Here is a 27,954-nt window from a genome sequence, read left to right on the forward strand (position 1 = left end):
CCTCTCTGTCCCCAGAGCAGACACTGCCTGTGGCCAACCACACAAGCAACACACACACACACATAACACAAAACATCAGAGCCCACCGGCCCTGTACCCATACACATGAAAAGCAAAGGGTGATTTTCCACCAATCCCTAGTCAGAGATCATATAACAGTCACGTTACTACACGTTTACACCTTGTCAATGAAAGAAACCAGACAGGATGGGTTTTCACATCTTTTACAGAGAGGTTTTAATCTACAGCGTGCATTTCAAAGTGTCTTTACAGTTTGTTGAGTGGTTAGCCAACCCCAGTGTGATATGTAAACATGCTATCATGGTATATTAAAGTCATAAAACCATGTCTGTACAGAAACCTTATTTAAAGTTAGCATCATTAATCATGCATAATCTATATATTTTGTACAGTACCAGTCAAAAGCTTGGACACAAACTATTTTGTGTTTGTGTGTGTTTTGGGTGTTCTACAGCAAAGCTGTCATGAAGGCAAAGGGTGGCTTCTTTGAAGAATCTCAAATATAAAATATATTTTGATTTGTTTAACACTTTTTTGGTTACTACATGATTCCATATGTGTTATTTCATAGTGTTGGTGTCTTCGCTATTATTCTACAATGTAGAAAATTATTTAAAAAATAAAGAAGAACCCTGGATTGATTAGGTGTCCAAACGTTTGACTGGTACTGTATAGAAAGTATAACTTAGGTCAGGAGTATTTCCATAGAGTTGTTCCTGGTAAGGAAATAATCCTAGCCTTAAGCATAGCACAGGAGTGAAGATAGGTATAGAAGATTTATATCATGAACAAATCAGTAGACTACAGTATCATAACATGAACAGTATGCCATTAAGAAAGAGGCATCGTGTGGTTACTCCTTCAGTCAGCCACTGACTACATACGGCACAGAGCTACATATTCTAGATCCGTTTGGCATCATGTCTAGAACAAGAACTAACTTCTCTACTGGCATAATACAGGGGTAGTAACAGAGATGGTAACCAGTAAGAATGTAGTTGTCCTAATAAAAGGATTACACAGTAAATCACTGGTTATAATGAGGCAATGCCATTTAAAAAATACAAATACATGTATTTTTCCTGCTTTTGGACAGGAAGATAATAGATGCCAGTAGAAGAGGAAATAAATAATGGGAGTGTGAGAGAGAGAATAGAAAAATTGACGATTGGAGAGAATGAGAGGATAACGGAAACAGAAAGACAACAAAGAAAGGAGAAAAGAGTAGTGTCACGGGTTCATGTGAAGAAGCCGATGAGAGGCTGTAGGAACAGTCCCAGAGTTCCAGTGATACACACCGTCACAAACACCCACAGGAAGATCCTGTCAATCACCATGGCTACGTACTTCCAGTCATCCTCCACCTGGGGAGGGGGGTGGGGGGGGGGGACACACAGCTCGTCAGAGGACAGGGAATCACAGATCATTAAAAGCAATTGGAAATACTGTAAGACAAAGAAGGAAAGGGATGTGAGGGAGGGTTAAGCAGGGATTTAAAAGTTCAAAAGGGAAGTAATATTAATCTCTTCCCCTCTCTCTTTCCCCCTCCCTTTCCCTGTCTCTCTCTCCCCCTCCCTTTCCCCGTCTCTCTCCCCCTCCCTGTCTCTCTCTCTCTCCCCCCCTCTCTCTCTCTTTCCCTGTCTCTCTCTCTCTCCCCCCCTCCCTCTCTTTCCCTCCCCCCTCTCTCCCCCTCCCCCCCTCTCTCTCTCCCCCTCCCTTTCCCTGTCTCGCTCTCTCTCTCCCCCCCCTCCCTCTCCCCCTCCCTCTCTCTTTCCCTGTCTCTCTCCCCCCCCTCTCCCCCCTCCCCCCCTCTCTCTCTCCCCCTCCCTTTCCCTGTCTCTCTCTCTCTCTCCCCCCCCTCCCTCTCCCCGTCTCTCTCTCTCTCTCCCCCCCCCTCCCTCTCCCCCTCCCTCTCCCTGTCTCTCTCTCTCTCTCCCCCCCCTCCCTCTCCCCCTCCCTCTCTCTTTCCCTGTCTCTCTCCCCCCCCTCCCTCTCCCCCTCCCTCTCTCTTTCCCTGTCTCTCTCTCAAGTTTCAATTCAATTCTATTTGCATTATTGGCAAGATGTAACAATGTACACATTGCCGAAGCTTACTTTGGATATTTACAATATTAAAATAATAAGAATCAAAATGGTCAACAGGAACAACAGTAACAACAATAACCAAGGGTCAAAATAACCATCCATTGAACAATAACAATAAGCATACAGTAGAGGACATGTGAAGGTTGATTGGTCTGTCAGACACTGTCCCTCATCTTATGGCAGGCATTAATGTAGTGTGCTGCCAACCCACAGCTCTCTGCGTCCTCCCCCAACAGGAGGGGTAGCCTACTCTCATCAGAGAGGTCTTTGAAACCTTGAATAAGGGATTCAAATTTGGGGAAATGACTAATTGTTTTATATTTTTGACATTTTGTCAGGACATGCAGCTCTGTCTCAGGTTCTGCTGTTGTGCAGTGGTTGCACAGCCTTTCCTCTACAGGGAGCCAGGTTTTCCTGTGTCTACCCTTCTCAATGGCAAGACTGTGCTCACTGAGCCTGTACGTTGTCAAGGTTTTCGTAAGGTTTTGATCAGTAACCATGGTCAAATAGTTAGCCACGGTATGCTGTCAATTTAGGGACAGATAGCACTGCCTTTTGCTTGATGCTTGTGCTTATGTTTCCCAAAAAGCAAGAAGTTTTGTTTTGACTGTGTTGTAATTTGGTTTATTCTGATTGACTGGATGTTCTGGTCCTGAGGCTTCAGTGTGTTAGTAGAACAGGTTTGTGAACTCCAGGACCAGCTGGATGAGGGGACTCTTTCTTTGCTCAGCTCTTGGCAGGAATGAGACCCCATGGAGTTTGGCTCTCTATCAGAGAATACCCTGCTTCAGTTGGGTCTGGGTGAGGATGTACCGTGTGTGTGTGTGTGTACATGGCCCAGCACATTTGCCAATTCCATTTAGCTGAAGTCTAATTACAGCTTGTATTTTATATACCACTTCCACTGGACAAGCTGAAAGAGGGAGAAGGACTAGGGAATGCTTCTGCTCTCTTCAGTTCAGTATTAGATGTGATCCAAAACCTCAGCTCACAAAGAACTACACTGCAGAGCATTCATCTGTAGTTACTGACAAATAATTATGTAATAACCCAAAGTGTCCTACCTCTTTGGCCTTGTTGCGTGTCCTCATGTTCTCAGCGATGTACTTGACACTCTCGATGGCTTGTTTGATTTCTGGTGACACCACGGAGAAGGCCACCACTGCGTTGATGTTGGGCGGGGCGTTGAGAGCTCGGGGCAGTTTGGGTAGGTCCGGCTCAGAAGGGGCAGGAGGGGGAACCACCGGGGGAACGGTGGGGATGGGCACCTCTTTCCCCTTACAGGGGAACTTTGGCTTGTTTTGCACTTCACCGTACTCCACACAGTTCATCGCCCCCACCTGCCCCCTTTCGGCTGCGACCGCACCCCCGTCCACCTGCACACACCCTCCCCCTATCCCTCCCCCTATTCGTCCTCCAATACTGTTTTTCCTCTTCTTCCCCGTTCCCCTCGCTCCTCCCACACCTCCAATACTCCCCCCTCCTGTTCCATCTCCTCTCCCACTCCCCACAGAGGAGGGGCAGCCCTGGTCTACAGGCCTCCTCATGAGCATCACCTTGGGCAGCAACCCCAGGAACACAGACCGGACCCAGGCCGGCATGGTGTGAGTCATGGGCGTACGGTAGTGGACGTTCAGCACGAACACGGTGATGACGATGGAGAGGGTGACGAAGATCATGGTGAAGAGGAGGTACTCCCCGATGAGAGGGATGACCAGAGACGTAGACGGGATGGTCTCAGTGATGACCAGGAGGAACACAGTGAGGGACAGGAGGACAGAGATACAGAGGGTCACCTTCTCTCCACAGTCAGAGGGGAGGTAGAAGACGAGGACGGTGAGGAAGGAGATGAGGAGACAGGGGATGATGAGGTTGATGGTGTAGAAGAGAGGGAGGCGTCTGATGTAGAAGGAGTAGGTGATGTCTGGGTAGATCTCCTCACAGCAGTTGTACTTGATGTCGTGTTTGTAGCCCGGGGCATCGATGATCTCCCACTCGCCGCTCTCCCAGAAGTCTTTGAGGTTCACCTACGGAGAGACAGTAGTATGTTAGCAGTGAAGCAGAGCCTAGGGAGTTCTCTCCTAGAAGGAGATAAAGAGGGTTTCGACTGAGATTACATCATAAAAAAGACCAGGAAGTACTTCCTGTTGAAATTTACTAAGTAAACAATAAACCCAGCCACAATGAATTAGCCCAAAAAAACAGCACATTTTCTTAATGTGGAGTTAGCTAACTAGCTAGCAAATGAGTTAGTAAACTAGCTAACCAATGTGTTACTGACCTTTGACCCTATTAGCACCAGGTCGATCTTGGCCTTGTCGTAGGTCCAGGAGCCAAACTTCATGGAGCAGTTCTGGTAGTCAAAGGGGAAGTAGGTGATATCCATGGGGCAGGATGATTTAAAGATGGCGGGGGGGATCCAGGTGATGGTGCCATCAAACTTCAGCAGAGCTTTGGTTTTGTCCTCAACCAGGAAATCTCCCACAGCACTGAAGAGAGGGGAGATATGATAGTTAGCATATCATTTATCACTGATGGCAACAAAAAAAACACCCACAGATCTGGAGAAGAGACCATGAGTGATGGTTAGTGTAGCATTTAGCACTGTTGGCTGAAAAGCAACAAGAGAACATCGATATAATGTACATAGTTAAGATATTGAGCTCACTTGTTGTAGAGGACGATGTCCGGCCTCCATATCTTATTGGAGGGCACACGAATGAACTCAAGTCCGTCATACTCAACGGGAAACCATTTCAGCTTGTAGTCATTCCAGACCTGCAACAAAGAGAGGAGAAAACAGATCTTAGACCAGATTTTAACAGTGCCTACTATGCTAACTGCTGTACTGGGGTTTAGACCTCAGTTCTTAGATCAGATGATAACCTGACTTACATGTCTCAGCCAAAGATTGGTCTCCATAATCTGATTGACTTCATCCTGAGAAGAGATGGGGGGAAAAAAATGAACATGAAATCATAGCCTGTACATAATCAAGTAATTACTTCAAAGGTATATGCTTATTTGCTCCAGTAATGATGCAGGTGAGTCTTACCACTTTGACCAGCTGGGATATGGAGACCTCAAACTCCACGGTAACAGGGTCAGAGACATTCTCCACTGGTCTGATGAACTGGTTGTATCTCCTGAATAGCTTCCTGAACAGCCTGTCCTCCCCCTTGGATGACAAACAACCTGAGGTAGAGAGAGAGAGAGAGAGAGAGAGAGAGAGAGAGTGAGAGAGAATCTCCACTCTTGCTTTTACAAAATAGTAGGGTGTCTTTTTAAATTATTACCACAAAGAGATTATCCCTTGTTGTCAGGCTTTAAATGAAGGGGACTTAAAGGAGAAGTCATGATTCAACCTTTAGCATTTCATCACTTTGTCCACATGAAGGTTTTAATCAATAGCTCTTTGCTGTGAATGGATGGAAAGTTGTGTCTCATCGAAGTACGGTGTGTGAGGAGTCACACATAGGAGCTGTTTCTACAGAGGAAGCCAAGTGGAAGCTTTTAGTAAATCCCCACAGACTGGAACGCAATGTCAGTTATGTGTGTGTGTGTGCCTGCGTGTGTGTGTGCCCAAACCTGTTAAATTCTGAGTAGACCTGGCATAGTAGGTATGAAGGTCATTTCGTGACGTGCAAAAACCTACCCCACTGGTGACTTGGTTGCCGGGGACAACGCGTGAAACCCACGCCTGTCCGAGCAGAAAATCGTGCCTCACTTGGGACATCCCTCCACCCCCGCATCGGCCATAGCTTCAAAGGACACCAATCTTTTAATTCCCCTCCTCTCCCTCTAACCTTCACACTCCCTTTCTTCCTTCATCATTTTTCTCTCCCTCTCTATCTCTCCCCATCTCTCTCATGGTTAATTGAACACAGCCTTTAAAAGACCACCAGTCTCTCGTCTCTCTCCCCAGCCTGCAAGCTCCAAAGTCAGCCGTCCGTCCGTCTGTCCGTCCGTCCGTCCGTCCGTATGTCTGTCAGCAGTCTGTTTGTCTGTCAGCAGTCTTTCTGTCTGTTTGTCTGTCTGTCTGTCTGTCTGTCTGTCTGTCTGCCTGCCGTCTGTCTGCAGTCTGTCTGTCAGCATGTCTGTCAGCGGTCTTTCTGTCTGTTTGTCTGTCTGCCTCTGCACCAGTAGACAACTAACACCAGTGCAGCCTAGATACTGGGACCAGTGGATTTGAGCATCAGTGCATCACCCCTCCATTCTGTGACCAGAGAGTAGAGTGGCTGAAAGCATTTAGTGATTAAAAGTGCAAACAGGGCCAAAACAACACAAAAATTTGTGTTTTCCTGGTAATAATGAATGAATAAAATATGTTATTTTTGGGGACTTACAGTTAACAGTAAATCATGTGTGTTCTGTAGGTTATATGTGGTCCAGACAGGTATTGAATCAACAACCCTGCCAGTACCACATTCCAACCAAATTTAACCACACATCTATTTTATCCACACCAGTTGGATGTTTAAGATTACTCTTGAAAAACATGGTTCCTATTTAACTCAGAAACATATTGACTAAGAACTCAGTGCAAACTTCCACTCAATACAATTGGTTTGAGAGGTGAGGTCAGGAAGAGAACTGCTAGATAACCAACACATACACCCGCAAACACACACACACACACCGTCCTGTACTCTCCTAACTGGTAACAGAATAAAAGCACAAGCAGCAGAAACCGTCGTTCTGTTACCAAACTTTGGTCATTTTCTCTTAATCTAAAAGGCACAACCTCTCTGATCTGAACCAATGTCTTAATCTAAAAGGCACAACCTCTCTGATCTGAACCAATGTCTTAATCTAAAAGGCACAACCTCTCTGATCTGAACCAATGTCTTAATCTAAAAGGCACAACCTCTCTGATCTGAACCAATGTCTTAATCTAAAAGGCACAACCTCTCTGATCTGAACCAATGTCTTAATCTAAAAGGCACAACCTCTCTGATCTGAACCAATGTCTTAATCTAAAAGGCACAACCTCTCTGATCTGAACCAATGTCTTAATCTAAAAGGCACAACCTCTCTGATCTGAACCAATGTCTTAATCTAAAAGGCACAACCTCTCTGATCTGAACCAATGTCTTAATCTAAAAGGCACAACCTCTCTGATCTGAACCAATGTCTTAATCTAAAAGGCACAACCTCTCTGATCTGAACCAATGTCTTAATCTAAAAGGCACAACCTCTCTGATCTGAACCAATGTCTTAAGACGTTGAACATGTTATTAGTCCAACGTCGTGAAAGCGACAAACGGACACATTTTCATCTTCATCAAAAATAACTTCGTTTTTTTATTCAACTTTTATTTAACTAGGCAAGTCAGTTAAAGTTTTAAAGGCGTATTTTGAAGCCTTGCGACAACTGAGACATGGGTTGTGTATATGTGCCATTCAGAGGGTGAATGGGCAAGACAAAAGATGAACGTTTCTTTGAACAGGGTATGGTAGTAGGTGCCAGGCGCACGGTCACCTGGCACGGTCGCCTGGCACGGTCGCCTGGCACGGTTCGCCTGGCACCGTCACCTGGCACGGGCACCTAGCACGGTCGCCTGGCACGGTCGCCTGGCACGGTCGCCTGGCACGGTCGCCTGGCACGGTCGCCTGGCACGGTCACCTGGCACGGTCACCTGGCACGGTCACCTGGCACGGTCACCTGGCACGGTCACCTGGCACGGTCGCCTCGCGCCGAACTGTGCATGTGCAGGCCGTCAAATCAAAGGCACTACTTCGATTAAAGGGGCGGCAGGTAGCCTAGTGGTTAGAGCGTTGGGCCAGTAACCGAAAGGTTGCTATATCAAATCCCTGAGCTGACCAGGTAAAAAAATATGTTGTTCTGCCCCTGAACAAGGCAGTTAACCCACTGTTCCAAGGCCGTCATTGTAAATAAGAATGTGTTCTTAATGATTAAAGTGGATTTAACAAATGACATCAATAAGGGGATCATAGCATTCACCTGGTTAATTTATGCAATGGAAAAAGCAGGCGTTCATAATGGTTTGTACGTTCAGTGTATATTTACGTCTCTGTTTAGATACTTTATTTCAGAGGGATCTGGCACTCTCAGTCTCCCTAACATTAAAGACACACACAAAGGACAGTGCTGACCTAACCAATGTAGCATGTGTGTTACAATGTTTTGTCCACTCAGTGTGTATGGTAATGCTGGGTGCCAGTCTGTTGCTGCTCTCTTGCCAACTCCTTATGGAATTCTCATACAAAACATGTTTGGCTTGAAAATATCAACGGAGTAGGCAAAAGTACAAACTGATTTGGGTCCAGGCCATTATGCTGCTATATTGCGGAGTGTTCTTACTTTCAATGACTGTGATATGTAGCTGTTTTATCTACCTTAGTTGAATGCACAAACTGTAAGTTGCTCTGGCATGTAGCATGGCACCGACAGAGATGGGCGCCTCGCTTCGAGTTCTTAGGAAACTATGCAGATTTTTTTTCAATCTATATTATTTCTTACATTGTTACCCCAGGAAATCTTAAGTCTTATTACATACAGCCAGGAAGAACTATTGGATATAAGAGCAACGTCAAAAATTACTACCAGGAATACAATTTTCCCCAAGCGGATACTCTTTTCGGACCACCACCCAGGACAATGGAGCTAATTCCAGTAGGTGATCCAAAGCAACAACGCCGCAGAAGGGGCAGACGAAGCGGACACCTGGCAAGGCTCCATAGACATGCACACCGCTCCCGAGTATACTACTAGCCAATGGCCAGTCTCTTGGTCTTGTTAGGGCTAGGGTCTAGTTTCCTGAATTGACGCCTGACTGACATGCCCAAAGTAAACTGCCTGTTACTCAGGCCAGGATATGCACATAATTGGTAGCATTGGATAGAAAACACTTTGAAGTTTCTAAAACTGTTAAAATAATGTCTGAGACTATAACATATTTGATATGGCAGGCGGAAATCCGAAGAAAAACCAACCAGAATTTTTTTTTTGGGGGGGTCCCAGGCTCTTATAATGGAAACCTATTGTTCCTATGTAAATCAGTCTCCCAGATTGCAATTCATTTGGCTTCCACTAGATGTCAGCAGTCTTTATTCAAGGTTTCAGGCTTGTTTTTTGCAAAACAAGCAAGAATTTGGAGTTCTGGTGAGGAGATCACTGGAACAATATCAGGTCTTTCGGCGCGCGAATGGAGAGGGCACGCGCTTACAAATTTTGCTTTCCTATTGAACATACTACTTTCCGTATGAAATATTATAGTTCATTTACATTTTAAAGTACCTGAGGATTAAATAGAAACATCGTTTGACTTGCTTGGACGAAGTTTAGCAGTAGCTTTTTGGACTCCTTTGTCTGCCTGTTGAACGAGTGGATTACTGAAATCGAAGGAGCCAACTAAAACAGACATTTTGGGATATAAAGAAGGATTTTCCTAACAAAACGACCATTCAAATCAAATCAAATTTATTTGTCACATACACATGGTTAGCAGATGTTAATGCGAGTGTAGCGAAATGCTTGTGCTTCTAGTTCCGACAATGCAGTAATAACGAACAAGTAATCTAACTAACAATTCCAAAAAAAAACTACTGTCTTATACAGAGTGTAAGGGGATAAAGAATATGTACATAAGGATATATGAATGAGTGATGGTACAGAGCAGCATAGGCAAGATACAGTAGATGATATCGAGTACAGTATATACATATGAGATGAGTATGTAAACCAAGTGGCATAGTTAAAGTGGCTAGTGATACATGTATTACATAAGGATGCAGTCGATGATATAGAGTACAGTATCTACGTATGCATATGAGATGAATAATGTAGGGTAAGTAACATTATATAAGGTAGCATTGTTTAAAGTGGCTAGTGATATATTTACATCATTTCCCGTCAATTCCCATGATTAAAGTGGCTGGAGTAGAGTCAGTGGCATTGACAGTGTGTTGGCAGTAGCCACTCAATGTTAGTGGTGGCTGTTTAACAGTCTGATGGCCTTGAGATAGAAGCTGTTTTTCAGTCTCTCGGTCCCAGCTTTGATGCACCTGTACTGACCTCGCCTTCTGGATGACAGCGGGGTGAACAGGCAGTGGCTCGGGTGGTTGATGTCCTTGATGATCTTTATGGCCTTCCTGTAGCATCGGGTGGTGTAGGTGTCCTGGAGGGCAGGTAGTTTGCCCCCGGTGATGCGTTGTGCAGACCTCACTACCCTCTGGAGAGCCTTACGGTTGAGGGCGGTGCAGTTGCCATACCAGGCGGTGATACAGCCCGCCAGGATGCTCTCGATTGTGCATCTGTAGAAGTTTGTGAGTGCTTTTGGTGACAAGCCGAATTTCTTCAGCCTCCTGAGGTTGAAGAGGCGCTGCTGCGCCTTCCTCACGATGCTGTCTGTGTGAGTGGACCAATTCAGTTTGTCTGTGATGTGTATGCCGAGGAACTTAAAACTTGCTACCCTCTCCACTACTGTTCCATCGATGTGGATGGGGGGGTGTTCCCTCTGCTGTTTCCTGAAGTCCACAATCATCTCCTTAGTTTTGTTGACGTTGAGTGTGAGGTTATTTTCCTGACACCACACTCCGAGGGCCCTCACCTCCTCCCTGTAGGCCGTCTCGTCGTTGTTGGTAATCAAGCCTACCACTGTTGTGTCGTCCGCAAACTTGATGATTGAGTTGGAGGCGTGCGTGGCCACGCAGTCGTGGGTGAACAGGGAGTACAGGAGAGGGCTCAGAACGCACCCTTGTGGGGCCCCAGTGTTGAGGATCAGCGGGGAGGAGATGTTGTTGCCTACCCTCACCACCTGGGGGCGGCCCGTCAGGAAGTCCAGTACCCAGTTGCACAGGGCGGGGTCGAGACCCAGGGTCTCGAGCTTGATGACGAGCTTGGATGGTACTATGGTGTTGAATGCCGAGCTGTAGTCGATGAACAGCATTCTCACATAGGTATTCCTCTTGTCCAGATGGGTTAGGGCAGTGTGCAGAGTGGTTGAGATTGCATCGTCTGTGAACCTATTTGGGCGGTAAGCAAATTGGAGTGGGTCAAGGGTGTCAGGTAGGGTGGAGGTGATATGGTCCTTGACTAGTCTCTCAAAGCACTTCATGATGACGGATGTGAGTGCTACGGGGCGGTAGTCGTTTAGCTCGGTTACCTTAGCTTTCTTGGGAACAGGAACAATGGTGGCCCTCTTGAAGCATGTGGGAACAGCAGACTGGTATAGGGATTGGTTGAATATGTCCGTAAACACACCGGCCAGCTGGTCTGCGCATGCTCTGAGGGCGCGGCTGGGGATGCCGTCTGGGCCTGCAGCCTTGCGAGGGTTAACACGTTTAAATGTCTTACTCACTTCGGCTGCAGTGAAGGAGAGACCGCATGTTTTCGTTGCAGGCCGTGTCAGTGGCACTGTATTGTCCTCAAAGCGGGCAAAAAAGTTGTTTAGTCTGCCTGGGAGCAAGACATCCTGGTCCGTGACTGGGCTGGGTTTCTTCCTGTAGTCCGTGATTGACTGTAGACCCTGCCACATGCCTCTTGTGTCTGAGCCGTTGAATTGAGATTCTACTTTGTCTCTGTACTGGCGCTTAGCTTGTTTGATAGCCTTGCGGAGGGAATAGCTGCACTGTTTGTATTCAGTCATGTTACCAGACACCTTGCCCTGATTAAAAGCAGTGGTTCGCGCCTTCAGTTCCACACGAATGCTGCCATCAATCCACGGTTTCTGGTTGGGGAATGTTTTAATCGTTGCTATGGGAACGACATCTTCAACGCACGTTCTAATGAACTCGCACACCGAATCAGCGTATTCGTCAATGTTGTTGGCTGACGCAATACGAAACATCTCCCAGTCCACGTGATGGAAGCAGTCTTGGAGTGTGGAGTCAGCTTGGTCGGACCAGCGTTGGACAGACCTCAGCGTGGGAGCTTCTTGTTTTAGTTTCTGTCTGTAGGCAGGGATCAACAAAATGGAGTCGTGGTCAGCTTTTCCGAAAGGGGGGCGGGGCAGGGCCTTATATGCGTCGCGGAAGTTAGAGTAACAATGATCCAGGGTCTTTCCACCCCTGGTTGCGCAATCGATATGCTGATAAAATTTAGGGAGTCTTGTTTTCAGATTAGCCTTGTTAAAATCCCCAGCTACAATGAATGCAGCCTCCGGATAAATCGTTTCCAGTTTGCAGAGAGTTAAATAAAGTTCGTTCAGAGCCATCGATGTGTCTGCTTGGGGGGGGGATATATACGGCTGTGATTATAATCGAAGAGAATTCTCTTGGTAGATAATGCGGTCTACATTTGATTGTGAGGAATTCTAAATCAGGTGAACAGAAGGATTTGAGTTCCTGTATGTTTCTTTCATCACACCATGTCACGTTGGCCATAAGGCATACGCCCCCGCCCCTCTTCTTACCAGAAAGATGTTCGTTTCTGTCCGCGCGATGCGTGGAGAAACCCGCTGGCTGCACCGCTTCGGATTGCGTCTCTCCAGTGAGCCACGTTTCCGTGAAACAGAGAACGTTACAGTCTCTGATGTCCCTCTGGAATGCTACCCTTGCTCGGATTTCATCAACCTTGTTGTCAAGAGACTGGACATTGGCAAGAAGAATGCTAGGGAGTGGTGCACGATGTGCCCGTCTCCGGAGTCTGACCAGAAGACCGCTTCGTTTCCCTCTTTTTCTGAGTCGTTTTTTTGGGTCGCTGCATGGGAACCATCCCGTGGCGCTGGTTGTAAGGCAGAACACAGGATCCGCATCGCGAAAAACATATTCTTGGTCGTACTGGTGGTGAGTTGACGCTGATCTTATATTCAGTAGTTCTTCTCGGCTGTATGTGATGAAACCTAAGATGACCTGGGGTACTAGTGTAAGAAATAACACGTAAAAAAACAAAAAACTGCATAGTTTCCTAGGAACGCGAAGCGAGGCGGCCATCTCTGTCGGCGCCGGAGATATATACCAGTACAGAGGGAGGAGTGGTGAGAGTAGTAGAGATATATACCAGTACAGAGGGAGGAGTGGTGAGAGTAGTAGAGATATATACAATTCATGTTGTAGCTGGGACCCTTGGAATTGCAAACAGAGGAAGATCTTCAAAAGTGAGTGATTTATTTAATCGCCATTTGTGATTTTATGAAGCCTGTGCTGGTTAAAAATTATGTTGATGTGGGGCGCCGTTCTCAGACAATCTCATGGTATGCTTTCGCCATAAAGCCTATTGTAAATCGGACAAAGCAGTTCGATTAACAAAAATGTAAGTTTTAAATTATATAATGTTCATGAATGTTTAATATTCCAATTATTTATTTCAATTGTGCCCCCTAGGAATTTCACCAGATGTTGTTGGCTGGTGTCCTGCTAGCGGTACGCCGATCCCTAAGAATTACAAGGTAGACAAAATTTGAGCAAGGGTTACCTTCCAGAGAGACATCAAAGATTGTAACATTCTCTGTTTCACAGAAACATGGCTCTCTTGGGATATGTTGTCGGAATCGGTTCAGCCACCGGGCTCCATGTATCGCGCCGACAGAGATAAACACCTCTCTAGGGAAAAGGAAGGGCAGTGGTTTATGCTCACGACTCATGGTGAAATCATAACATCATACAGGAACTCAAATCCTCCTGCTCACCCGATCTAGAATTCCTTACAATCAAGTGCCGGCCAATTTACCTACCAAGACAATTCTCGTCAGTTATAGTCACAGCTGTGTACATTCCCCCTCAAGCAGACACCAAGACGGCCATCAAGGAACTTCACTGGACTATATTCAAACTGGAAACCATACATCCTGAGGCTGCATTTATTGTAACTGGGGATTTTAACAAAACAAATTTGAGAACAAGTCTACCAAAATTCTTCCAGCATTGATTGCGCTATGCGCAATACCCTCGACCGCTGCTACTCTAAGTTCCGTGAAGCCCTCTCCCGTCCTCCCTACGGCAAATTCGACCACGACGCCATCTTGCTCCTTCCGTCTTATATGCAGAAACTCAAACAGGATGTACCGGTGACGAGAACCATTCAACGCTGGTCCGACCAATCGGAAGCCACACTTCAAGATTGTTTTGATCACACGGACTGGAATATGTTCCGGTCAGCCTCAGAGAACAACATCGACCTATACACTTACTCGGTGAGTGCGTTTACAAAGAAGTGCATTGGAGATGTTGTACCCACTGTGACTAGTAAAACCTACCCTAACCAGAAACCATGGATGGATGGCGACATTCGCACAAACCTGAAAGCACGATCCACTGCATTTAACCATGGAAAGAGGTCTGGAAATATGTCTGGATATAAACAGTGTAGCTATTCCCTCCGCAAGGCAATCAAACAAGCAAAATGCCAGGAGAGGAACAAGGTGGAGTTGCAATTCTTCACTCAGACACAAGATATATGTGGCAGGGTCTACAGGAAATCACGGAATACAAAAAGAAATCCAGCCACGTCACGGACACCGACATCACGCTTCCAGACAAACTAAACACCTTCTTTACCCACTTTGAGGGTAAAACAGTGCCACCGTCACGGCCAGCTAACAAAGACTGAACCCCCCCCCCCCCATTCTCTGTTGCTGATGTGAGTAAAACATTTAATCGTGTTAACTCTCGCAAGGCTGCTGGCCCAGACGTCAACAAAACAAAGGAGATGATCGTGGACTTCGGGAAACAGAGGGAGCACCCCCTATCCACATCGAAGGGACAGCAGTGGAGAAGGTGGAATGTTTTAAGTTCCTCGGTGTACACATCACAGACAAACTGAAATGGTCCACTCACACAGACAGTGTGGTGAAGGCGGCGCAATACCGCCTCTTCAACCTGAGGAGGCTGAAGAAATTTGGCTTGTCACCTAAAACCCTGACAAACTTTTACAGATGCACAATCGAGAGCATCCTGTCGGGCTGTATCAAAGCCTGGTACGGCAACTGCACTGCCCTCAACCACAAGGCTCTCCAGAGGGTGGTGCATTCTGCACAACGCATCACCGGGGGAAAACTACCTGCCCTCCATGACACCTACAGCACCCGCTGACACAGGAAGGCCAAAAAGATCATCAAGTACATCAACCACCCGAGCCACTGCCTGTTCACACAGCTACCATCCAGAAGGCAAGGTCAGTACAGGTGCATCAAAGCTGGGCCCGAGTCATGTTTTGCAGAGAGGTCAAATACTAATTTCCCTCGTTAAAATGCAAATAAATGTATAACATTTTTGACATGTGTTTTTCATTCTGTCTCTCACTGTTCAAATAAACCTACCATTAAAATTATAGACTGATCATTTCTTTGTCAGTGGGCAAACGTACAAAATCAGTAGGGCATCAAATACTTTTTCCCCCTCACTGTATATACTACACGGCCATAGCTCATCCATACACTTACATGTGTGTATTAGGTAGTTGTTAGATTACTTGTTAGATATGACAGCACTGTCGGAACTAGAAGCACAAGTATTTCGCTACACTCGCATTAACATCTGCTAACCATGGGAATGTGACAAATAAAATGTGATTTGATTTGATTAAGAGCATCTGCTAACTGACCAAAGTATAAATGTAGATGTCAAATGTGGCTAAATGTGTCTCAAACATCACTCAAGTACTATACAATTAATGTGAGTGTTCTTCTGGAGAATAACATTTCCCAACAGTCTCCTGAACTGGCCCGGGGTACATGTTAGACATCTTGGCCAGGTGTAACTGCTTTCTTCCGTCGAAGGAGAGGAGGACCAAAATGCAGCGTGGTTAGAGTTCATGGTTTTTAATATGAGAAACTCAACATGAACACAATTACAAAAACAACTAACGTGGCAAAACCGAAACAGTCCTATCTGTTGCAGAGAAAGACAGGAAACAATCACCCACAAAATACCCACAGAATATAGCTGCCTAAATATGGTTCCCAATCAGAGACAACGATAGACAGCTGCCTCTAATTGGGAACCAATCTAGGCAACCATAGGCCTATAAACTACCTAGAAAGGAAACAGCCCCATAAACATACAAAAAACCCTAGACCAGACAAACACATAAATCCCCCATGTCACACCCTGACCTAACCAAAATAATAGATAAGATAACTAAGGCCAGGGCGTGACACCAGGGGTACATGTCAGAACCTTCTAACAGTTTCCCACAGCCCTAATGTTCCATGTTACAGTAATACATTCTGAGTTATAAGTTAGTAAGATCCCAGACAAACTTTCCACAAGATTTCTGAGGTCACTTAAAGCGGCGCCGAGACCTGCTGAGTCTTACAGCTTAATGAAAGATCTCCTCTCCAGAGAGAGCCCAGTGGATGGCTGTAATTTCTGTCTTCACTACCTGCCGACATTAAAACACAGCACTGGTCCCTGATTGGCTGCGCTCTGAGAACCTTGTTTAAACCCCTAATTGGGTAGGGGAAATGAGGGCAATTATAATCTATTCATTAATTGGTCCTTTTGTTCGCACTGAAAAATAAAAGAAATGCATTTCCTCTGTTCCTTCCTTCCCCCTTCTTCATCCTTTCTTTCTTTTTCTCTGTGTAGATTGGAAGGTTCCTTACACCATACAGACTTAATACCCTCTCACTTTTCAACCACTGGTGACATCATTGTGACAGAAACTGCCAGCTGTCACATTAAACATGGCTCAGTCAAGACGCAAGGATATGTGTTTGTGTGTTGTATGCAACTATGGAGAGAGAACCAGAAACACAGAGAACCAGACGTATGTATATGTCCTCCTCCTGATCCATCAACTCTTTATCCCAAATCTCAGTACAATTTAAGACTAGGGGCTTAATTCAATCAGATCCACTTCAGCCGACATCAGCATAGCGGTTGTTTTGGCGAAGTCGGAGGTGGAACTGTGTTAGATCTTTCAAATCCACAAGCTGCTTCTGGGTTATACCTAAAGTGGACAATGCCATTGGCTTTACAGAGTCGCATTAAAACTTCTTATGGCTGGGGGCAGTATTGAGTAGCTTGGATAAATAAGGTGCCCAGAGTAAACTGCCTGCTACACGGGTCCCAGTTGCTAATATATGCTTATTATTAGTTTATTTGGATTAAAAACACTCTGAAGTTTCTAAAAGTGTTTGAATGATTTCTGTGAGTATAACAGAACTCATATGGCAGGCAAAAACCTGTGAAAAAATCCAACCAGGAAGTGCGAAATCTGAGGTTGGTCATTTTTCAACTTATTCCCTATTGAAGATACAGTGGGATATTGGTCATGTTGCACTTCCTAAGGCTTCCAATAGATGTCAACAGTCTTTAGAACCTTGTTTGATACTTCTACTCTGAAGTGGGGGTGAATGAGAGGGGAATGAGTCAGAGGTCTGCCAGAATGCCTTGAGCTCGTGACGCTCGTTCACGTGAGAGCGAGCTCTGTTCCATCGCAATACTACAGACAAAGGAATTCTCCGGTTGGAACATTATTGAAGATTTATGTTAAAAACATCCTAAAGATTCATTCTATACTTTGTTTGACATGTTTCTACGGACTGAAACTGAACTTTTGACATTTCGTCTGCTCCTAGTGAACGCACTTCGTGAGTTTGGATTTGTTTACCAAACGCGCTAACAAAAGGAATTATTTGGACATAAATGATGGACATTATCGAACAAAACAAACATTTATTGTGGAACTGGGATTCCTGGGAATGCATTCTGATGAAGATCATCAAAGGTAAGTGAATATTTATAATGTTATTTCTGACTTCTGTTGACTGCACAATATGGCGGATATCTTCTTGGCTTGTTTGAGCTCTGAGCGCCGTACTCCAATTATTGCATGGTTTGCTTTTTCCCTCAAGCTTTTTTGATATCTGACACAGCGGTTGGATTAAGGAGAAGAGTATCTTAAGTTCCATGTATAACACAACATTTATTATGAGTATTTCTGTAAAATGATGTGGCTCTCTGCAAAATCAACGGATGTTTTTGGAACTACTGAACTACTATATAAGTATGAACTTTATCAAACAAAACATACATGTATTGTGTAACATGAAGTCCTATGAGTGTCATCTGATGAAGATCAAAGGTTAGTGATTAATTCTCTCTATTTCTGATTTTTGTGACTCCTCTCTTTGGCTGTAAAAATGGCTGTGTTTTTCTGTGACTTGGCGGTGACCTAACATAATCGTTTGTGGTGCTTTCGCCGTAAAGCCTATTTGAAATCGGACACTGTGGTGGGATTAACAAGAAGTGCATCTTTAAAATGGTGTGAAAAACTTGTATGTTTGAGCAATTTTAATTATGGGATTTCTGTTGTTTTGAATTTGGCACCATGCACTTTCACTGGCTGTTGTCATATCGATCCCGCGGGATCTCAGCCCTAATTATTAAGAGAAATCCCATGCAGCCTTGTTCACAAGTTCAGACACTGGAATGTGAGGTGTGATCTACACCTCCATTAAGCTGATAGAAATCCACATTATTTAGTTGAAATGATTTTCAATTTGAGCGTCATTATTTCTATATAGCCTACACTTTCTCATTCTGAACTTCTAACATGTGGGACGGGTGTGGCTTCATGACAATGATCAAGAGCAGTTGCTCACCGATTTGACAGCTCCAACGCAGTTCCAGCTCTGACACCGCCAAAACATCAGCTATTTGGGTGTCGGCTATTGCCGGTTAACAGTTGATCTGACTGAATCTACGCCTGACTCTCAGTGACAGCTCTTAGAAAGCACTAAGCAGACATATCTTTTCAACGGCCACATTGATTAGGAGTTAAGAAGCCAAGCAGAGTCCCTTTCTGTGGAAATGGAGCAGAGAGCCCTTAAGGGCTGAAACCTCATTGGCTGAGAGCCCTTTGATCAGACGTGTGCTTGACGAGATTGACCAAGATGCGTGAGGCTGCGGGTCGCCCGCTCCAAAGGAACTAATTACGACCAAAAATAAGCTGATGGCTCTGATTGGTCTGTGTGTGTGTGTGTGTTTGTCCAAGAGAGTAAGATTGAGGGTGTTTATGATTCACTAGAGAAATTAATGTGATCACTGAACGTTTGACCACGAAGCAGTGTGTGTGTCTGTGGGCTTGTGTGAGCGTTGCCTCTCTATCCATCCACCCTTGATTACCATACTCCACATATTGCTCCTATCTGCTGCCCTCTTGCATGCTGAATGTCCACAGTGAGGAGCTTATGCGAATGTCTGCCAGCCTACTGTGTAGTAACCCTGCTACCTGAGGTCATCAGGAGCTGATGGTGTATCTCCATCAACAAACACCATTCCCTTTTACTCAAAACAACCTTGCCCTGAACCTCTCACACTCCAACTGCCCCACACCACGGGCAAACACACACACAGAAGCAGATGACACACACACACACACACACACTCGGAGACACGTGCACGGCAGTTTACGAGGATGGAATTCCACAGGAGACGTAGTGGCCCTGGACTGCAGCGCACAACAGAATCTACAGGCTTTCCAAACGTGTGTGACAAAGGTAGGCAGCCAGTATTGCTGAGTTGAAAGCACAGTGGCGTTTGCGTCATGATTCATAAATGTACGTATGCAGTCAGGCAGCAGTCATGCAGACAGGAGTGGATGTCGAGGAACATTCAGAACATTCTAAACATTCTGAATATGGAGCAAGGGATTGAAAAGGGATCATATTTATACAGGCATGCTGTCTCTATATGTAGCAAGGCCGCTATTGGCCACTTTGCTAAATGCATGGTTGGTAATGTTGGCCACTACTGTCACAGTACAACTAGAGGCAGCACAGCAAGAGTTCTTCAGGGAGATGAGGGTAAGAACCAAAGGAAATAGAGAGGGAGGAAGAGAGGGAGACATCAAGACGGACATCTCTTCCTGCTCTGGAGTGTTATTTTTCTCCTCCGACAAGGCTCCTTTCCTCCCTCCATCCTCTCCTCTTTCTCTCCTCCGGGCAAGGCTCCATCCCTCCATCCTCTTCTCTTTCTCTCCTCCGACAAGGCTCCTTTCCTCCCTCCATCCTCTTCTCTTTCTCTCCTCTGACAAGGCTCCTTCCCTCCCTCCCTCCCTCCTCTCCTCTGGGCAAGGCTCCATCCCTCCATCCTCTCCTCTTTCTATCCTCCGACGTGACTCAGTCTGTCCGCAGTTCAGAAGACTGGGAGTTCTCAACGGACATCCATGGGAAGGAGGGAGGCAGGGGGAGGTAAGGGGTGTTTGCTAAGCTGTGGGGGGTATCGCGGTGAAATGAGGCTCCCACCGTGTGTGTGTGTGTGTGTGTGTGTGTGTGTGTGTAAGACCGAAGTGCCGAGCAATAATTGCACAGCAATCATGTTAAGAGGATCTGTGAACCTCTGAGACACTAATACAGATCCACACAAACATAAGAAAAAATAAACACTCACCATAAAAAGGCAAATTGGGCTGTAGTTTTACTATAGGGGTTGTGGGAGAGGCACCACCGAGAAACGCAGCACTGCTTTGCGACCATTTGGGTTTGGGAAAGGTTCAGTCATTAGACTGGGGCTGGATGTAAGGAAAGGGTTGGTGGAGATGAAGCTATAGGCTTAGGTTTCAGTTTAGGCTTAGGTTTATGTTTATTAAGGCCAGAAGTAGAATTAGGACTTTGGGAGTGGACTCTTAAGCACTCTTTAAATATTATGAATACACATTACTCTGACGGCCTCTTTCTAGTGTACCTATTTGTCCTTCCTTAACTCCAAATTCCCTCATCCAGTCTCTGTCCCTCACTATAAATACCCCAAATCCTAGGATTGCAGGATCAGCAATTCCTCTGTTACAGAGACAAACCACCAATCCACAGGATGGAGACAATACCTGTTCTAATGCCTCAGTATGGGAGGCTGAATGGACCTCCTCTAAGAGTGTACTGTACTGTACACTCTAATCTACACACTGACCAGGATACAGCCCTGACTGAGACAAAGCCCACACATTCACCATGGCACCTAAGTGGAGGGGAGGAGAGGAAGGCATGGGGGGAGGGATAGGATGAGGTGGGGAGAGGTAGGCAGAGAAAGAGGGGAAGGAGAGAGAGCGAGAGAGAGAGGGTAGGCAGAGAGAGAGAGAGGGGAGGAAGATAGTGAGGAGGGGAAAGGGTAGGCAGAAGGGGGAGGAAGAGAGAGAGGAGAGGGGAGGAAGAGAGAGAGGAGAGGAAGAGAGAGAGGTCTCTGTGCCCTCACTATAACACAAATGGGTCCACATAATTAAATAAAACAACTGAATGGAATGGAATTGAATTGAAAGTGTCTCTGTGTCCATGTTCATGTCAAACAGACAGGACCCGAGATGAGAACCTCAGAAAGGCTTATTACGATGTTCTCCTACTTTTTCATAATCTAATCCCAGTTTAATAGCCTGTATACACTATAGTACAGTAGAAACACCATCTGTCTTGCAACTGTCCAGAACAGGTAAAGGGCAGTGGGTGAAGTGAATCCTGGTGGATTTACAGAGTCCTCCTCATAAACACACTTCCTTCTGACTCCCACTAACACCTGTCATGACGTTGCCCTCTTAGGGTACAGCGAGCACCATCCCCCTCTCTCTGCTCCTACAACCAGGCTGCTGTGGTCAAAGAGCCTCATGGCCACACAGTATAGAGACAGAGTGAGTTTTCATAGAGAACAAAGGAATTTCTTCCACCTCACAGAACTTGAGGTCCGAACAACATTTACGTTCCGGAGAAGGTATAAAAGATCAGTGAAGAATCCAGTTACGAACTGGTCCGTTTGTTACAACTTGGGGAAGCTCATGGGAGACGGTGCGGCAACATTACCATAATGCTGTTTATATAATAGCCTCAGATATGAGGTTTACATCTAATTGTTGTATAAGATGAATGAGTGAGGATGATACTGTTTGTAAAATTGTGTAATGTGATTTTGGACTGTTTAATGAAGGAAACTCCAATTCCCTTTTGAGTCTAACTAAATCAGAGGACCGGCCATGAGCCCAGTTAGGGTCGGGCATCCTGGGACAGGCCCTTTTCTGCAATTCTGAATAAATCCCAACTTTGAGAAATTCTCACCAGACCATGTTTTTCTCCATTACGAGGGGACAAAGGCTGTAGACCATTGCTGAATCTTTTAACCATACCACATGGTTAAACTCTTAGACTATCGATACCGACAGAATAAGAACACGTCTTTGATATTAATTACCAGTCTGCAGCTAGGAATTCGGTATCATTGAACGCGAAGAACGACAACCCCCCGAAACAACCATTCTACTACAACATGAATGAATGTCGGTCTGAACTATCCCCTCTAACCACGATAGAGAGAGCAAGAGAGAGGATGAAAAACTCTCCAACAGAAACTAACTTCTCAACAATGATCCCGACGACACACTGAGCGTGAATATATATATTGATTGCAATTGTTCCTGAATGAGTGAGTGTTCATGTGCAAAGGATTAGCATTTCAATTGTTATAATTATCAACTTTGTAGTGTCTCATCTCAGTTGATCCCCACTTCCCCTTTTCTCCACCAAACCGCAATACCGGTTTATCCCACAAGGGAAACTCCGTTATCATTTCCTTGTACTTATCTACTGTTTGTTTATGCATTTCTGTGAATTACTTAGTAAATAAATGATTTAAGACAATTGATGTATGGATGACTCATAGTGAAGACTGGGTTCGTGCAGATAACCAACAATTTACGATGTTTGGAATGAGACTAACGTGAGGTAAAGTAAATAATTAATTAATTCGAAGATTAATTGATCAGATATAAAATATCTGAAAGGTTATATTAGGAAATTATAACTTTGTAATCTGAATATTTTCCTTGGTGCCCTGACTTCCTAGTTAATTACAGTTACATGATTAATCAGTATGATCGCGTAATACTAATTACAGAGAATCTTTGATAAAAACGAAGTATTCAATTTAATGATAGTAAAGACACTACACACCATTAGAGAGAGAGTTGTGTCCCAGTCTCTCACTGGCTGCTACAGTGGGACTGTATGGCACAGTCTGCAGGTAGCAGGTTTGGAACACAAACACACACACACACACACACACACACACACACACACACACACACAGGATCAGAATGCAATATTTTATTTTATTTCACCTTTATTTAACCAGGTAAGCTAGTTGAGAACAAGTTCTCATTTACAACTGCGACCTGGCCAAGATAAAGCAAAGCAGTTCGACAAAAACAACACAGAGTTACACATAAAAAAATGTATAGTCAATAAACACAATGGACAAAGATCTGTGTACAGTGTGTGCAAATGTAGAAGAGTAGAGAGGTAGGCAATAAATAGGCCACAGGGGTGAAATAATTACAATTTAGCATTAACACTGGAGTGATAGATGTGCAGATGATGATGTGCAAGTAGAGATACTGGGGTGCATGTTGGGTGTGCTTTTTACAGATTGGCTGTGTACAGGTACAGTGATTGGTAAGCTGCAATGACAGCTGATGCTTAAAGTTAGAGAGGGAGATATAAGACTCCAGCTTCAGTGATTTTTGCAATTCGTTCCAGTCATTGGCAGCAGAGAACTGGAAGGAAAGGCAGCCAAAAGAAGTGTTGACTTTGGGGATGACCAGTGAAATATACCTGCTGGTGCGCATGCTACGGGTGGGTGTTGTTATGGTGACCAGTGAAATATACCTGCTGGTGCCCATGCTACGGGTGGGTGTTGTTATGTTGACCAGTGAGCGAGATAATGCGGGGCTTTACATAGCAAAGACTCATAGATGACTTGGAGCCAGTGGGTTTGGCGACGAATATGTAGCGAGGGCCAGCCAACGAGAGCATACAGGTTGCAGTGGTGGGTAGTATATGGGGCTTTGGTGACAAAACGGATGGCATTGTGATAGACTACATCCAGTTTGCTGAATAGAGTGTTGGAGGCTATTTTGTAGATGACATCGCCGATTCTATATTTAATTTTAGATTGGAGATGCTTAATGTGAGTCTGGAAGGAGAGTTTACAGTCTAACCAGACACCTAGGTATTTGTAGTTGTCCACATATTCTAAGTCAGAACCATCCAGAGTAGTGATGCTCGTCGGGCGTGCTGGTGCGGGCAGCGATCGGTTGAAGACCACGCACTTAGTTTTACAAGCATTTAAAAGCAGTTGCCACAGAGGCCACAGAAGGAGTGTTGTAATGGCGTTGAAGCTCGTTTGGAGGTTTATTAACACAGTGTCCAAAGAAGGGCCAGATGTATACAGAATGGTGTCGGTGTTACAGGAAGGGTCTCACACACAGATGCGCACGCACGCACCCACACACACACACACACAAAGATATAGAACCATCCCTGGGCAACGAGATGAGAACAAAGAACAGAAAGCTGTGACACAGAACAGAAAAGACCAGAGTGGAACTGCAGAATGACTAAACAGAACAACAGAACAGAAATGTAGATGGGAACAGAACAGACTTATAGAGTAGAATGCAGAGACAGGATGAGATGTACTCTGTGCTCCTCACCCCAGACTTTCCAGATCACAGACACATGCGAGTCAACTCACAGCTCTGGAATGGACAGTTCCATTTAACTCAGGTATACATAAACCACGTGTGTGATGCACAACGTACACGGTCATGGTACATAATGCTTGGCACAGAAAGTTAGGTCAGGTGCACTTTAGTGTGGCTTGGAGGTATAGACTTATTTTAGCATGTTACATCTGTTTTGAAGAGGCAGAGCTGAAATGATACGTCAGTAACACACTCAGCATGCACAGTGTACGAATCTCTGGACAGGCATGCAGTAAAAACTGAAAACATAGGTTCCGTGTGCTTGAAGGCACGTAGTGTCACGACCACAGTTCATCCCCTGGGATGACAAACCATAGCCTACCGTAGAGGGAGGAAGGATCATAGATGGTATGGAGTAAATGGAATGTTATCAGACACTTGGAAAACAAGGTGTTTGATGTGTTTTATACCATTCCTTTCATTATGTTCCAGCCATTACCATGAGCCCGTCCTCCCAATTTAAAGTGCCACCAGCCACCACAGCCATGCCGCTATATTCATCTGAATAGATAGCGCTGCAAGGCTCTATGACATTACATTTTCTATTACATTTTCTCAGAATCTGTGATAACCAACTTTTGTAGCCTTTAAAAAACGGATTAGAGTTTATTTATGTGGTTTCCGCAGAACCACACTCAAAAGACAATTAGCCTACTTTGTTGAAATGCTTCAACGGGCAAACATAGCAATCATTACGATTAATTTGTGAATTTCTGTCGGGAGATGACTAAATTTCGGACCGTACAATGCTGCGGATTGAAAAATGGGGTTTCTAGTTCGTCGCACAATCAGAAAAATCAACCCACCAAGAACGCGAAATGCTTACAATAAGACAGAAAATCCATAATGAATGTATCTGTGAGATGAATAACCTAGCCTATATTATACTATATGAAGTTTGCAGTAGCGCTCAGATCTCTCATATTGTAAGTTGGTTCTGCACTCCCCAAACTCTCCGACATCCCCACTTCTTCAAAACGCTTGTCTTACCTTGCACTGTCAGGACCACCAGCATAAGCAGCACGGTTACTTTCCTGGAGGAACTCATCTACACCTCGGCGCTCTGGGGATGCCTTTTAGATAAGAACTGGGACTATTTGGTAAACACACAGAAGGAGTCGATGGGTAAAATTTAGAGAGACATTTTTCTGGGCGCTGCGCATGGTGAGATTGATGTCAGCGCGCGCTCTCCGACATTGAGAGCCTCGGCTTGTCCCGCCCCCCTCGGGCACAACCTCACGCATGTTTTTTTTCCTCACAAGGTAATTTTAGATATATAAACATGTTATGCAAACATGACCAATATAGCCTACTGTTAGCCCACGATAGCCCTAAGAAAAGTTACAACACACTAACCCATAGGCTACGGTATTGAGACCTGCGTTCAGACAGGATGGTTGCGCGCATTGCCACTCCCGAATTTTTAACCAAACCCAGCCCTGTTTATTGAGAGATTCACAGTTGCTATCGAAGTCGTTCCTCGGGGTCAGTTTAACAGAGTAAATTAAATGTAACCATACTTTATTACATATATAATCAATTATACTATTTAGGCCTATATAGAATTTACAAAGTAATCAACAGCTATTGTTTCAATTCGACGCCAGAATTCAACTAAAAATAGACCATACATACAGGCCTAGCGTTGGGGTTTCAAGCTTTGGTTGATTTCAAATGTAACCTTCAAGTTAATAATTCATATGTTGGATTCACGTTAATAACAAAGTCAATGAATAGGACTTAATCAAATGAAACGTCATTTAAAGTGCAGTCAAAGAAGTTTGGATTAGATTTAGTTATATTCTTTAACTTTGGTTGAGATGGAGACGTGAATTCAAGACATCATACCACGTAGACAAGCAGGGCATTGAAATGTGTTTGTTTGTCAAGACAATGAAATATCAACTTCTGAAGGAGATGTACAGGTAACTGCCAAAATAGAAGAAACACCAACGTAAAGTTTCTCAATAGTTTGTTGTCCACCACGAGCCACCAGAACAGCCACAATGCACCTTGGAATAGATTCTACAAGTGTTGTGGACTTCTATTGGAGGGATGCGACACCATTCTTCGAATGAGAATAATCATTTTTTGTTGTTGATGGTGGTGGAAAACGCTGTCTCAAGCCCCTCTCCAGAATCTCCCATAAGTATTTGATTAGGTTGAGATCTGGTGACTGACAAACACACATACACCCTTGAAACCCCATACGCTCTTTTGAAAGAAACCTCTTTCAAAGTGACTGAGATCTCTTCTTCTAGCCGTGGTAGCCAAAATAAAGGGCAACTGGGCAATTTTGTACATGACCCTAAAACATCCCCTGGTGCTTAATTAACCCAGGAACCACACCTGTTTGGAAGCGCCTGCTTTCAGTATACTTTCTATCCTTCATTTACTCAAGTGTTTCCTTTATTTTGGCAGTTACTTGTATATTCTGCTTGGATAGTTCCATCTGTGCCACTGACTTAGTCCGGCTTTATTTACAGTTTGTCTACAAATTAATCATGTATATGTTGGATTTAGTTCTCCATCTAAACCAAAAAGCTAAGTTAAAGAATATGACTAAATCAAATGCATTGAAATATAGTGGATCAGATGAAACAATCCAAGCATTAGATATACTTTAAATGTTGATATTTGATTGTGTTGTCAATGAAACACAATTTAATATTACTTTTGTGAAGTTTAGCCCGAAGTTAAGGTCATCTTACAAACTAATGTAACAGTATTTAATCAACCTTAAGATGAGTAACACATCCATGGCCACATTTTGAGGTTACTGTAACTATAGATGTCTTCTTATGTAATCGTGGAAAGAGTGCATGTTCAAGATAGCTTGCAAAGGTTGCAGGTCTGTGGAGATCTTCACGCAATTGCTATAATAATCTGTGCAGAACTTCAAAGCATTGATTACTTTGGACTTTTAATGTAATCTCAACTGCAATCCAGGTCATTTGGTTCTGCTAAGGACATTCATCTGATATAAATACAAAATATCTGACATTGTATTCCAATATTAACTTTGTTGTGGTTTGAAATGGTTGAAAGTGCAGTGATAACACATTTAGACGACAATTAATTAAACCAAAAATCAGACATTGTTTTTCCATTGGAATTTGGTAGTGCTTTTAGTTGGTTGAAGCATAGTGATAAGACGTTGGAAATTCAACAAACTTCTGGCTGTCTTTTTGAGAGAGTGAATAAATGTTCAAATCTCATTGATCAACCTCTCAATGAAATAATACCCACATATTGCCCAGCGGGGCCTCACTGCTGTACCTGGCTGTTTCTCCTAATCAGAACAGCTGATACATGGAAGGTCACAGCCCAGGTAGGTTATATCAGGTAACCTTCCGTCCCGACCACCACCCACATACCATATACTGCATTTTTCTATGCACACTGGATTTACATACACA

The 27,954-nt window shown here is 44.5% G+C and overlaps 1 protein-coding gene across 1 annotated transcript; it reads right to left on the reverse strand.

Annotated features, from left to right (window-relative positions):
- Positions 1–208: 208 nt before the first annotated feature.
- On the reverse strand, positions 209–25,910 carry LOC109910155 (neuronal acetylcholine receptor subunit alpha-3). Its single transcript, XM_031798666.1, has 7 exons — positions 25,526–25,910; positions 5,162–5,301; positions 5,002–5,046; positions 4,775–4,884; positions 4,388–4,595; positions 3,171–4,133; positions 209–1,385 (listed from the first exon to the last, which is right to left on the reverse strand). The coding sequence occupies exons 1-7, from the start codon at positions 25,581–25,583 to the stop codon at positions 1,260–1,262; spliced, it is 1,650 nt and encodes a 549-aa protein (XP_031654526.1). The 5' UTR covers positions 25,584–25,910; the 3' UTR covers positions 209–1,259.
- Positions 25,911–27,954: the final 2,044 nt, after the last annotated feature.

Source organism: Oncorhynchus kisutch, linkage group LG19, assembly GCF_002021735.2.
Source record: "Oncorhynchus kisutch isolate 150728-3 linkage group LG19, Okis_V2, whole genome shotgun sequence".
Lineage (NCBI taxonomy): Eukaryota > Metazoa > Chordata > Actinopteri > Salmoniformes > Salmonidae > Oncorhynchus > Oncorhynchus kisutch.